At 43.5% G+C, this 14,287-nt stretch overlaps 2 protein-coding genes across 4 annotated transcripts in view; one reads left to right on the top strand and one right to left on the bottom strand.

The window, feature by feature from the left end:
* LOC119526654 (small proline-rich protein 2E-like) overlaps positions 1-1,607 on the bottom strand; it is a 215,214-nt gene extending 213,607 nt beyond the window's left edge. For all 3 annotated transcript variants that reach the window (XR_005215232.1, XR_005215233.1, XM_037825953.1), the window contains exon 1: positions 1,303-1,607. The gene's annotated coding sequence lies outside the window, so the exon portion shown is untranslated. The remainder of the gene's footprint in view (positions 1-1,302) is intronic.
* On the top strand, positions 1,083-2,671 carry LORICRIN (loricrin cornified envelope precursor protein). Its single transcript, XM_037825950.1, has 2 exons — positions 1,083-1,284; positions 1,378-2,671. The coding sequence occupies exons 1-2, from the start codon at positions 1,248-1,250 to the stop codon at positions 2,400-2,402; spliced, it is 1,062 nt and encodes a 353-aa protein (XP_037681878.1). The 5' UTR covers positions 1,083-1,247; the 3' UTR covers positions 2,403-2,671.
* Positions 2,672-14,287: the final 11,616 nt, after the last annotated feature.

Raw genomic sequence — 14,287 nt, 5'->3', positions numbered from 1 at the left:
ATCCACAAGAGGTGGAGCCAACAATCATAGATCACATAACTGAGGCCAAACACAAGACACTGGCCTGGATCAATAGATGAGTCAGGGCTCTCTCAATAGTATAAAACCTCAGGGAGCTCCAGTGCTCCTCACATCGCCAGCATCTCCTTCCCTCACTCAACCTTCCTGGTGCTTCAGGTAAGTGTGGGTTCTGCCGGCTCTCCCGTCTTCCCAGCTGTCTTCCCAAGCCTTGCATAGGCTGGGTGGACTGGGGACAGGCTGAGCCTCTCTTCCCTTTGGGTGCTAAAGGAACTCTTCCTTCCCAACTGCATTCATTGTTTAGAGGGGATTCAGGCAGTTAAGGGAGAGGGGAATCGAGCTTCGGCTATGCAGATGGTGTTTCTGGTCTTCTGACTGGAATGTCAACTCCACAAAGACAAAACTGTCTCCTCTCTGGCATCCTTCTAGGGGCAGGTACAGTGCTGGGCACAGAAGGGCATTCAGCCGACATTGTCAGGAATAGCTCATGGATGGGCTGGATGGACCTCCTGAACCTGTCAGAAGGAGAAGCTGAGTCTCCTCCCAGAGTAGGGAGAATGATTCAGAGAACATTGCAGTTGGGAAGACTGTTAGGAGCCACAGGAACTCAATTCCTGTTTTACAGAGGCACATGTTCTGAAAGGAAACTGACTTGTGAGATGCTGGGAAACTTCCAACTGGTTATAGCCCTCTCTAGAGTCAAGTTTGAACACAAACGAGATGACTGGTGTCTTCTGGTCAGAGACGCTGGTCAATTGACCATCAGGTCCCTTGGTTCTTTTCCTGCCTCATGGCAGGACCCTTGTGCAGCCTGCATTCTCTGGTTACTGGCCCCTGGGCAGTGGCCCAGCTCAGTAGCACAGGTTAAGAGTCTGAACTAAAGACTTCTGCAAAAATGATGTGCAACAGCTCTCTGACATTCCAACAAACCTCCTTCAGTTGTGCGGGGGATGGGGAAACTCTTCAATCTAGATAGAGGTTTGAGGTAACTTCCTGTTTGCACTCAAAGAATCCTGTTGGGATCGAAAGACACCTGGAATCCTCTCATCTTATAGACGAGGAAACAGGCGGGAATGTGGGTGATTTGCCCCAAAACTACACAGCAGAGGTTTGAGTCAGAACCAACACTAAGAGCTGGGATAAGGAGAGAAATGGACACCACTAACTAGGCTGTTTAAAGCTTGGTGAAGACTTCCCGCAAGGGGACGCAAACTATTTTCTGAAAGCGAATGAGAACAGGATCGGAGCAACCAGCGCTACTCCAAGGTGACCGGTGTTACCTACCACGGGTGCAGCTGCCTCCTTCGCAGCATCCTCTTACTGCTGATCCAGTAATGCTCCTCTCTGCTCTCCTTCCAGGTTCCCCCTCCTCGCTAGACAAGATGTCTTACCAGAAAAAGCAACCCACCCCACAACCCCCAGTGGGCTGCTTGAAGACCTCCGGCGGAGGCTCTGGAGGCGGCGTCGGTTCTGGGGTCTGCGGCGGCGGCGGCGGCGGCGGCGGCTACTCCGGCGGCGGCGGCGCCAGCTGCGGCGGGGTCTCTTCCGGGGGCGGCGTCTCCGGAGGCTGCATCGGCGGTTCCGGGGGCGGTTCCGGGGGCGGCTCCGGGGGCGGCATCAAGTACTCCGGCGGCGGCGGCTACTCCGGCGGCGGCAGCGGCTCTGACTGCGGCTACTCCGGCGGCGGCTACTCCGGCGGCGGCGGCGCCAGCTGCGGCGGGGTCTCTTCCGGGGGCGGCGTCTCCGGGGGCGGCTCCGGGGGCGGCATCAAGTACTCCGGCGGCGGCGGCGGCGGCGGCTCTGACTGCGGCTACTCCGGCGGCGGCGCCTCTGGATGCGGAGTCGTCTCCTCCGGGGGCAGCAGCGGCTGCTTCTCCAGCGGCGGCGGCGGCGGCGGCGGCTCCGGCTACTGCGGCGGCTCCTCCTCCTCCTCCTCTGGCCAGCAGGTCCAGAGCCAGAGCTACGGAGGCGCCTCTAGCAGCAGCTGCGGTGGCGGCGGCGTGTCCACTGGCGGCTCCGGCTGCGGGGGTGGGGTGATCGTGGTCGATTCCGGCTGCGGGGGCGGCTCCTCCGGCGGCTACAGCTGCGGGGGCGGTTCCTCCGGCGGCGGCGGCGGCTCGGGCTATTTCCCCTCCTCGCAGCAGTGCACTCAGCAGAGCTACGGTGGGGGGTCGTCCGGCGGCGGCTCCGTTTGCAGCGGCGGCGGCTTTTCTGGGGGCGGCAGCGGCTGCGTCTCCAGCGGCGGCGGCTCCTCCAGCGGCGGCGGGTTTAGCGGCTCTGGCTGCGGAGGTGTCTCCTCCGGGGGCGGCTCCGGGAGTGGCAAGGGCGTCCCGGTCTGCCACCAGACCCAGCAGAAGCAGGCACCTACCTGGCCAGGCAAATAAAGCCCCCTGGACGCCCAGGAGGGGAAGAAGCTGGGAGTGTTCTCCGTGGGCGCGAATGGGCTTAGCACTCTCATGACATTGCCTACAGGTTTCCAAACCCTTCCCGTCTTACCCACCTAGAAGAAGCCATTGAGCTCTCAAGCTGCAGCTTGTTCTGCAGTTTTTCCTCCTTGGTTTCTGTACAACTACCTCCCCAACCCAATGCATCTTCAGACAATAAATGCAATTCATGAGAATCTTTGAGTCTCCAGGAGTCTCTGTAGCTTCCCAGTTCATCCATTCCATTCCATTCCTCTCCATTTCCTCCATTCATTCATCCAAACATACATTCATTCACGCAATATACTTATTCTATTGGGGGAAGGGTAGGCGGGCAGAAGGGTGTTAGCAGGGAGGGACGAATGGCTGGCAACCAAGGACCAACGATGTGATCTCTCTAGTTTATGCCTTAAAATTGTGAGATAATCCCCAAACACAAAGATCCTAGCAAAGACTTCAATAAAAGCCCCTGGTGTGCGGGGGTAGCTATTCCGGGTCTGCGCATTGAGCTCAGAACCTTCCTAATACAGGAGTGCCTTAGGAAGATACTCTTTCTTACAGACAAGAGCTTACTCTGCAAGGCCTAAAAATTTCTCCAGGATGACTGCACATTAGGAGCACCAGCTTATGCTACCTAGACTCACAGGAGAAAGAATAATCAGATCAGATATCATGAGAATCTAGAGTATGGCCCACAGGTTCTTGAGGCATTATAGGGGGCAACGTGTAGTGACAAGAGAAAAGTAAGTGAGCCCTTTCCTGGCCTGCTGAAGGAATTTACAGGGAAGATAGGGAAGATAGGGCATCAATGTATGAGATCTTAAACGTCAGTACCAAAGATGTCATGGGAAAACACAGGAAGTTTTCCAATTAATAAGAAAGAAGCTACAGTTGCTCCAAGGGATGTACTAATTTTCTGGCCCCCCAGAGAGATACAGAACATCAGTCTGGTCAGCAGCTTTCCAGCCCCCAATTCATGTACTGTTTCTACCAGCTCTAGGTAAATGCCTATTTATTTATTTACTCAAAACAAAATGCCTTTATATAAACTATCAGAAAGTCAAGGCACCTTCCCTACCCAGTCACTTCTGGAGACAAAAAGACAAATTCTCCTTCTCCAACTCTTCGCTTTACAGAGTCACCACCACTTTCATCAAAAGATAGTCTTGGCAAAGAAATAGAAGATATAAAGAAGAACCAAGTTGAAATTTTTAAATAGCCAATTGTATAATCAAACATTAGAACTGAAAAAAGTTTTAAATCTCACTAGATAGGTCAATAGGAGATTGGAGAGACAGAGTAAAGAATCAGTCAACTCAAAGATAGATCAATGGAAATTACTGATCTGAACAACAGAGAAGAGGAAAAAAAAAAAAAAGGAATTCCTCAAGAACCTGTGGGCCAGTAACAAATTATTTAATATTCATGTCATCTGAGTGCCAGAAGAGCGAAAGAGTGTAGGGCTGAAAAATATTTGACAAAATAATGGCTGAAAATTTCCCAAATTTGACAAAAGGCATAAACCTACATATTCAAGAACATGGGTGAAACTCAAACAAGATAAACCCCAAGAAATCCACATCAAGAGGCATCACAAACAAACTTCTGAAAACTAAAGACAAAGGAAAAAGTCTTGACAGCAGTTAGGGAGAAACAACACATCACTTGTGGGAGAACTATGATATGAATGACTGTAGATTTCTCATTAAAAACCATGAAGGCCAGTGGAACTGGCACAACATTTTCAAGCACCGGGGGAAAAACCCAGAATTCTATGTTCAGTGAAAAAATCCTTCAGGAATGAAGGTGAAACAAAGACATTCTCAGATGAAGGAAAACTAAGAGAATTTGTCACCAGTAGACCAAATCTAAAAGAATGGCTGATGAAAGTTCTTCAGACGAAAAGGGAATGATCAAAGAAGGCAACTCGGAACATCAGGAATGAAGAAAGAGCAATGTAAAGTGTAAAATTGCAGGTAAATATAAGAAAGTATCCTTTTCCTTTTTGAGTTTCTAAAATTACATTTGATGGTTGCAGCCAAGATCATAACACAGGTTCTCAATGTATGTAGAGGAAATATTTATGACAATTTTATCATAAATGGGGGAGAGTAAAGGAACCTAACTGAAGGTAAGATCTACATTTCACTCAGAGTGGTAAAATGTCAACACCAGTAGGCTATGATAAGTTATGTATATGTAATGTAATACCTGGATCAACCATTTACAAAAACTAATTGTGTCTAAGAGGCACCTCCAGGGAACCTTTTTTGTTGCTCAGATGTGGCCTTTCTTTCTCAAAGAGCAACTCAGAAAATAAATTCATTAACCTCCCCACCACGAGGGACATGACTCCCAGGGGAATGAATCTCCCTGGCGACGTGGGACGTGACTCCCAGGAATGAGCCTGGCCCTGGCAGTGAGGGATTGAAAATGCCTACTTGAACAAAAGGGGGAAAAAGAAAGGTAATAAGCTGTCACAGAAGCTGAGAGATCCAAAATAGAGTCAAGAGGCCATCCTGGAGGTTTCTCCTATGCAAGCTCCAGCTAGACATCCCAAATGGCCACAGTATGCCATGCCCGTACCAAAATATTCCCCAAATACCGAGGTCCCTACATGAGATTCTATAAAAGATTCACTCACTTTTATCTTTCAGAAACTTAAATCCACCAGAGTGTTCCTCTGCCAGACAAGTCCTATAACCCAGAGGCAACAACCTCTTTAATATCAACAGTCTGCTGCAGCTCCTTCCCCATACTGTTGACATCCCCTTTCAATATGAACAAGTTAGGGTGCTCACTGCCTAGACACCCCTGAAGTTGGAGAAAGCAATTAAGTGAGAGGAAGGAGTAGCAACAAACAAGATAAGATTTAACGAAAGTCTATGAATACTGAAACTTTATATATATATACATTTTAGATGCTGGGGTGTTGGAATAGCTGGAAGGAGGTAAATGACATGGTGGAACTGTAACCTATAACATCCTTTGAAATTTGCTCTGTAGCTACTCCTAGAAGTGTGCTTTGAAAGTCTTCACCTTTCTGTATATACCCTATATTGCATAGTAAGGAAAGAACTGAAACTGTGGAACTGTAATCCATAACAATTTTTGAAATTACCTATATAACTGCTTGTTGAGTTGTACATCGAAAGTTAACACATTTCTCTATGTATGATATATTTTACAATAACGAAAATAGCTGAAATTGTGAAATTGTGATCCATGACATTCTTTGAAATTTGCTAACTACTTGTTAAATCATACTTTGAAAGTTATCACTGTTATGTATATATGTTAAAGTTCACAATAAAAAAATACATTAAAAATAATAAAAAGAAATAAAAAGAAACACTCAAAAATACTGTAGATAAATCAGAATGGAATTCTAAAACATATGATAGTAAACTTTTTATTATAGTATAGCATACATATGTGCAAGTACATAAAGTATAATTGACAGCACAATTTTTATCAAGTGAACTCATCCATATAACTAAACCTCAGAAGTCTTCCTTATTCCCTTCCCAGTCATTAGCTTCCCCAAAGGTAGCGTTATTCTAACTTCTATTATCGTAGATTAATTTTGCTTGTTTCTGAAGGCTATATAAATATACTCATACAGTATATATTTTTTGTTTCTGGCTTCTTTTGCTCAGCATCATGTTTATGAAATTCATGCACATGTTTGCTTACTTGGAGCAGTACCTTTTCGTTTTTAATTGCCATATAATTTACCAGTGTGTGAATATGCCATAGTTTATTTGTCCTTTCTACCATTGGTGGACATTTGGATTGTTTCCAGTTTGTTTCTATCATAACATATGTACATATTTGGCTTTAATGGATATTATCAGTTTTCCCAAGTGGTACATTATAGTTGCAACCATTATAGTTGCAGTGGCTGATGAAAGGCAATGCAATAAAAATGGCAAAAGTCTTTAGCAGATACTTTATGAAATACAATATCCAAATGACCAATAAACACACAAAGAGGTTCTTAATATCACTAGTCATCAGAGAAATTATATTATTTCCCTGTCGCCAGGGAGATTCATTCCCCTGGGAGTCATGTCCCTCATGGTGGGGAGGTTCCTGATGCTGATAGGTTGCATCTCACCAACACATGGTTTTGGTTTTCATTTATTTTTTTATTTTAAGCCATTCTAGTGGATGTGAGTGGTATCCTATTGTGGTTTTAATTTGCGTTTTCCTGATAACTAGCAATATTAAGAGCCTCTTTGTGTGTTTATTGGTCATTTGGATATTGTATTTCATAAAGTATCTGCTAAAGACTTTTGCCATTTTTATTGCATTGCCTTTCATCAGCCACTGCAACTATAATGGAGCAATTAATCAAAGAACTAAAGACAAACAACAAGAGCACGGCACAGGATATAAAGGACGTGAAGAAGACCCTAGAAGAGCATAAACAAGAAATTGCAAGAATAAATAAAAAAATAGATGATCTTATGGAAATAAAAGAAACTGTTGACCAAATTAAAAAGATTCTATATACTCATAGGACAAGACTAGAGGAAGCTGAACAATGAATCAGTGACCTCAAGGACCACAGAATGGAAAACAAAAGAACAAAAGAAAGAATGGGGAAAAAATCAAAAAAATAGAAATGGACATCAGGGATATGATAGGTAAAATAAAACATCCAAATATGAGACTCATCAGTGTCCCAGAAGGGGAAGAGAAGGGTAAAGGTCTAGAAAGAGCATTCAAAGAAATTGTTGGGGAAAACTTCCCAAACCTTCTACACAATATAAATACAGAAAGCATAAATGCTCAGTGAACTCCAAATAGAATAAATACAAATAAACCCACTCCAAGACATATTCTGATCAGACTCTCAAATACTGAAGAGAAGGAGCAAGTTCTGAAAGCAGCAAGAGAAAAGCAACTTGCCACATACAAAGGAAACATAAGACTAAGTAGTGACTACTCAGTGGCCACCATGGAGGCAAGAAGGCAGTGGCATGACATATTTAAAATTCTGAGAGAGAAAAATTTCCAACCAACAATACTTTATCCAGCAAAACTCTCCTTCAAATTTGAGGGAGAGCTTAAATTTTTCACAGACAAACAAATGCTGAGAGGTTTTGCTAATAAAAGACCTGCCCTACTTCAGATACTAAAGGGAGCCCTACTGACAGAGAAACAAAGAAAGGAGAGAGAGATATAGAGAAAGGTTCTGTACTAAAGAGATTCAATATTGGTTCATTAAAGGACAATAAGAGAGGGAAAAAATATATCTGACAAACATAAACCAAAGGATAGGATGGTTGATTCAAGAAATGCCTTCACAGTAATAACATTGAATGTAAATGGATTAAACTCCCCAATTAAAAGATATAGATTGGCAGAATGGATCAAAAAATATGAACCATCAATATGTTGCATGCAAGACATTCATCATAGACACAGGGACACAAAAAAATTGAAAAGGAAAGGATGGAAAAATATTTCATGCAAGCTACAGCCAAAAGACAACAGAAGCAGCAATATTAATCTCAGATAAAATAGACTTTAAATGCAAGGATGTTATGACAGTCAAAGAAAGCCACTACATACTAATAAAAGGGCTATTCAACAAGAATAAATAACAATCATAAATGTTTATGCAACCGATTATGGTGCCACAAAATACATGAGACAAACACTGGCAAAACTAAAGGAAGCAATGGATGGTTCCACAATAATTGTGGGAGACTTCAACACATCACTGTCTCTTATAGATAGATCAACCACACAGCAGACCAATAAGGAAATTGATAACCTAAACAATCTGATAAATAAATTGGATTTAACAGACATGTATAGAACTTTATGTCCCAAATCACCAGGATACGCATTCTTCTCTAGTGATCATGGAACTTTCTCCAGAATAGACCATATGCTGGGACATAAAACAAGACTCAATAAATTTTTTTTAAAAAAGAAATTATTCAAAGCACATTCTCTAACCACAATAGAATACAATTAGAAGTCAATAACCATCAGAGACTTAGAAAATTCACAAACACCTGGAGGTTAAAAATGGGGGGAAATGAAAACATTCCTGGGATAATCAAAAGCTGAGGGACTTCATCACCAGTAGATCAGTCCTATAAGAAATGCTAAAGGGAATTGTGCAGGCTGAAAGGAAGGGACACTAAACAATTAATTGAAACCACATGAAGAAATAAATATTTCCAGTAAAGATCACCTGGTAAATATAAATACCAATACTACTGTATTTTTGATTTGTAACTCCACTGTTTACTTCCTACAGGATCTAAAATACATAAAGTATAATGATAAATCAGTGGTTTTGGACTCAATGTAAAATATGCAATTTTTGACAAGAACTACATAAAGGTGGGGGAATGGAGGAGTATAGGAACACAATTTATGTGTCCTATTGAAGTTAAGTTGGTATCAAAGAAAACAAGATTGCTATAGATTTAGGATGTTAAATTTAAGCCCCATGGTAAACACAAAGAAAGTGTCAGAGAATATGATCACAGAGATTAAAAGTAGAGTATGGGTTACAAGAAGTGGGGAAAGGGGCAATGGGGAGTTAATAAGAAATGAATGCAGGTTTTCTGTTTGGGGTGAAGGGAAATTTCTAGTAATGGATGGTGGGAAGTTGATGGCATTGCAACATTCTGAATGTTATTAATCCCACTAAATGCAATGCCTGGGAGGGGTTGGAATGGGAAGATTTATGCTGTATATGTTTCCACAATTGAAAAAAAAAAAGACAGTCTAAATAGATAATGACAATTAAATGCCATAGATGATCCTGGATGACATCTAAGAATAGAGGAGAAAAGGCTCAAAAGGACACAATTGGGACAGAAGAAAAAAAATGAAATATAGAATGTAAGCTTTATATCAATGTTAAATTTCTTGAATCTCTTAACTACACTTAATGTGATTACATAAATGAATATTCTTGTTCATAGGAAATGTATATATGAATTATATTATTTGTTCAAGGATGTGTGCAACTTGCTCTCATATGTTCAGAAAACAGAGAAATAGATGATGGATGATAGGGAGGGGGGAAAGAAAGAAATGGTAAAGTGACAAAATATTACAGTTGGTAGATCTGGGTATAAGTGGAGGAGGGTTGGAGTAGGCTGGAGTTCTGTGTATGGGGTTTGTATTATTTTTGCAACTGTCCTATAAGTTTGAATTTATTTCAAAACAAAAAGCAAAAAAAAAAAAAAAGTGAAATTAAAAAAAAATTCAGGAAATAAAAAAGAGATGCCCTAGGGGATCTCCTGTATTCCAGGAAAACTCTTCTTTACCTCTACTGTATAGTCGCAGTGCTACTTACCCTTGATAATCAGTATCAATCACCCCAGCCAGTACAGTAATCCCCTTCCTTGCCTGTGGATCCAGAGGCATAAGAAAACCAAAGTGGCCAGGTGGCAGTCTTAACTTCCAGTTCAATGGAATTATTGTTGTGCTTCATGGTGGAAGGACTCTTCTTTTTGAAACTAAGACTTGTCAACCAGCAGAGCTTAAGCTTGCAGGAACAGGATGCAAAAAATTTCTGAGTGGATCACTAGGAGTGATAGTGAGTGATGCCACTCCTATTTCCACCCCTTGATTCCTGGACCTGTGAATACTGGCTATGGGAGAAACAGCACCATAGAGTGGATGCTGATTCAGAGCATACACAGTCTCCTGGAGGACACTACCCCAGCCCTGCAAGGTATTGCCACCTAGTTAGTGCTATAATTGAGTCTTCAACAGGCCATTCCACCATTCTATCAACCCAGCTGCCTCTGGATAATGGGGAACATGGTAAGACCAGAGAATTCCATGAGCATGTGCCCATTCCCTCACTTCATTTGCTGTGAAGTGGGTTCCTTGGTCAGAAGCAATGTTGTGTGGAATATCATGACGGTGGATAAGGTGTTCCATAAGTCCATGGATGGTAGTTTTGGCCGAAGCACTGCATGCAGGGAAGGCAAACCCATATCCAGAGTATGTGTCAGTTCCAGTGAGAACAAATCACTGCTCCCTCCATGATGGAAATGGTCCAATGTAATCAACCTGCCACCAGGTAGCAGGCTGATCACCTTGGGGAATGGTGCCGTATCAGGGACTGAGTGTGGGTCTCTGCTGCTGGTAAATTGGGCACTCAGCAGTGGCTGTGGCTAGGTCAGCCTTGGTGAGTGGAAGTCCATGTTGCTGAGCCCATGCATAACCTCCATCCTTACCACCAAGACCACTTTGTTCATGAGCCCATTGGGCAATGACAGGAGTGGCTGGGGAAAGAGGCTGACTGGTATCCACCGAACAGGTCATCTTATTCACTTGATTATTAAAATCTTCCACTGCTGAAACACCCTCTGCTGAGCATTCACATGGGACAAAAATATCTTCATGTTTTTTGCCCACTCTGAAAGGTCTATCCACATACCTCTTCCCCAGACTTCTTTGTCACCAATTTTCCAGTCATGTTCCCTCCAAATCCCTGACCATCCAGTCAAACCATTAGCAATAGCCCATGAATCAGTACACAAACGCACCTCAGGCCAGTTCTCCTTTGAAGCAAAATGAAGAACCAGGTGCACTGCTCGAAGTTCCGCCCACTGGGAGGATTTTCCATCACCGCTATCCTTCAGGGACATCCAAGAAAGGGTCTGCAGTGCTGCAGCTGTCCACTTTGGGTGGTGCCTGCATATGATGTAGAACCATCTGTAAACCAGATTTTCTCTTCCTCAGTCGACTGATTTTAAGGAACTCCCCAAGATGCCATAGCTGTGGGCTGGGAAAGAAAAGGTAAGGTGGAAGGAGTGGGGGCCATGGGCATTTGGGCCACTTTCTCATGTAAATTACTTGTGCCTTCAGGACCCACTCAAGCCCTATCTCATATATACCATTTCCATTTTATGATGGAGTGCTGCTGGGCACGCCCAACTTTATGGCTTGATGGGTTGGACCACCCAGCTCATTATAGGTAACTCAGGACTCTTAGTAACTTGGTGGCCCATGGTCAAGCATTCTGTCTCTACTAGGGCCCAATAGCAGGCCAAAAACTGTTTCTCAAATGGAGAGTAGTTATCTGCAGAGGATATTAAGGCTTTACTCCAAAATCTAAGGGTCTGCATTGTGATTTTCCTATAGGAGCCTGCCAAAGGCTCCAAACAGCATCTCTATTTGCCACTGACACTTCCAGCACCATTGGATCAGCTGGATCATGTGGTCCAAGTGGCAGAGCAGCTTGCACAGCATCCTGAACCTGTCACGGAGCCTCATCTTGTTCTGGTCCCCACTCAAAACTAGAAGCTTTTCTGGTAACTCCATAAATGGGCCAGAGTAGTACACCCAAATGAAGAATATGTTGTCTCCAAAATCCAAAAAGGCCAATCAAGCATTATGCCTCTTTTTTGGTGGTAGGAGGGGCCAGATGCAACAGCTTATCCTTCACCTTAGAAGGGATATCTTGACAGGCTCCACACCACTGGACACCTAGAAATTTTACTAAGGTAGAAGGCCCCTGTATTTTTGTTGGATTTATCTCCCATCCTCTGACTCAAAACTACCTTACCAACAAATCTAGAGTAGTTGTTACTTCCTGCTCTCTAGATCTAATCAACATGATATCATCAATATAATGGAGCAGTGTGATGTCTTTTGGGAGGAAGAAATATCAAGACCCCTGTGGACAATATTATGACATAGGGCTGGAGAGTTGATATACCCATGAGGTAGCACTGTGAATGTATACTGCTGGCCTTGCCAGCTGAATGCAAACTGTTTCTGGTGGTCCTTACTAACATCTATTGAGAAAAAAGCATTTGCCAGCTCAATAGCTGCATACTAGGTACCAGAGAATGTGTTGATTTGCTCAAGCAATGATACCACACCTGGAACAGCAGCTGCAATTGGAGTCACCACCTGGTTAAGCTTATGGTAATCCACTGTCATCCTCCATGATGTATCTGTTTTCTGCACAGGCCAAATAGAAGAGTTGAATGGGGGTGTGGTGAGAATCACCACCCCTGCATCCTTCAAGTCTTAAGAGTGGTATTAATTCTGCAAACCCTCCAAGAATCTGGTTTTGCCTCTGGTTTACTATTTTGCTATGCAGAGGCAGTTCTAGCAGCTTCCATTTGGCCTTTCCTACCTTAATAGCCCTCACTCCATGAGTCAAGGAACCAATGTGAGGAGTCTGCCAGTTGCTGAGTATGTCTATTCCAATTATGCATTCTGGAACTGAGGAAATAAAATCACAGAATGGGTCCAGAGACACACTGGACACACTTAGATGAACCTGAGCTAAAACTCCACTAATCATCTGACCTCCGTAAGCCCCTACTCTGACTGGTGGACCAGAGTGATGTTTTGGGTCTCCTGGAATTAATGTCACTTCTGAACCAATGTATAATAACCCCCAAAATATCTGATCATTTCCTTTCCCCAATGCACAGTTACCCTGGTATAAGGCTGTAGGTCCCCCTGGGAAGGGCTGGGAGGAAGATTAACAGTACAAATTTTGTAAGGGACTCTGGATCTGTAAACTCTCAAGTCTGGGAATTGATTAACAGGCTGTGACTCTCTGTTTTCATAATTCAAGGTAGACTTTTTTTCACTTGACCTAGAATTCTTCTGCTTATACAGTTCAAACAAGAATTTAGTAGGTTGCCCATTTATTTTACTACTAGGTACTCCATGATCTACTAGCCAATGCCATAAGTCTCTCTGAGTCAGATTATTTTGACTGCTGCTTTGAGCCTGTTTTCCATTATGGTAGCCATGCCCACTTTCTCTTTGGTGATTAACTGCTGCCACATGGCTTCTGCCAACTCAGGATGTGATTATCCCCATTGTGTTTAAAGACTCCAGCTCAGTGACAGTAGTTCCCACAGTAATATCTGACTTACAGAGAAGGGCAACTAAAGAGCTCTTCAGAGATGATGTAGCTAGTCTCACAAATTTATTCCTCACAGTCCTCGTAAAAGGTGTGTCCTCTGGACATTCCAAGTGTGTGAGAGCAGGTCTTCTATGATAAATCCACTCTAACGTTCCAATCTCTCCAAGCCTTTGAATCCCCTCCTTTACATTACACCAGGGCAGTTCTGGCATTTCCACCTCAGGTAATGTTGGCCACCTTTTGATCCACATTTCAGCCAACCACCCAAACAAACTCTTAACGCTCTTTCTAACCCCTCAAGCTACAACATTGAATGCAGAATCTCTGCTTAGTGGGCCCATATCAGTAAATTTAGCCTGATCCAACTTTATATTCCTTCCACCATTATCCCACACCCTTAATATCCATTCCCACACGTATTCCCCTAATATCCATCTGTATAAATTTGAAAATTCATACAGTTATTTTGGGGTATAGCATACCTCCTCATAGGTAACACTTTGTACCTCACCCTTCAGAGCCTGTTGGGACTTTAGTTTAGTTATAAGTCTTGAAGCAAAGACTGGTGGTTGGGTGAATCATGAAAAGAATTAGAAGTACCCCTCAAGCCATATACCTCAGGACATTCTGTTGCAGTTTCATCTCATGAAACAGGATTAATCTCTCCAGACAGAGGAGTGAGGGCTGCTTCCTCAGGGGAGATGATTACAGGTTTAGCAGGCACTGAAGGGTTAACCTCTTTAGGTGTAGGTTGGATGGCAGGCTCCTCAGGGAAGACTGGAGAGCTGGAAGCTGCTTCTTCAAAGCAGGCTGGAGGTTGGGTAGCTGTCTCCTCATGGCAGACTGGAGGTGACGAAGCTGTTTCCTCAGGGCAGACTAGAGGTGGGGGGGGGAAGCTTTTTCCTCAGGACAGACAACTACAGGTATGTCTAACAAAGACTCAGCAGAATCCATGGTG

Source organism: Choloepus didactylus, chromosome 2 (genome assembly GCF_015220235.1).
Source record: "Choloepus didactylus isolate mChoDid1 chromosome 2, mChoDid1.pri, whole genome shotgun sequence".
NCBI lineage: Eukaryota > Metazoa > Chordata > Mammalia > Pilosa > Megalonychidae > Choloepus > Choloepus didactylus.
This window is presented reverse-complemented; position numbering and strand designations above follow the sequence as displayed.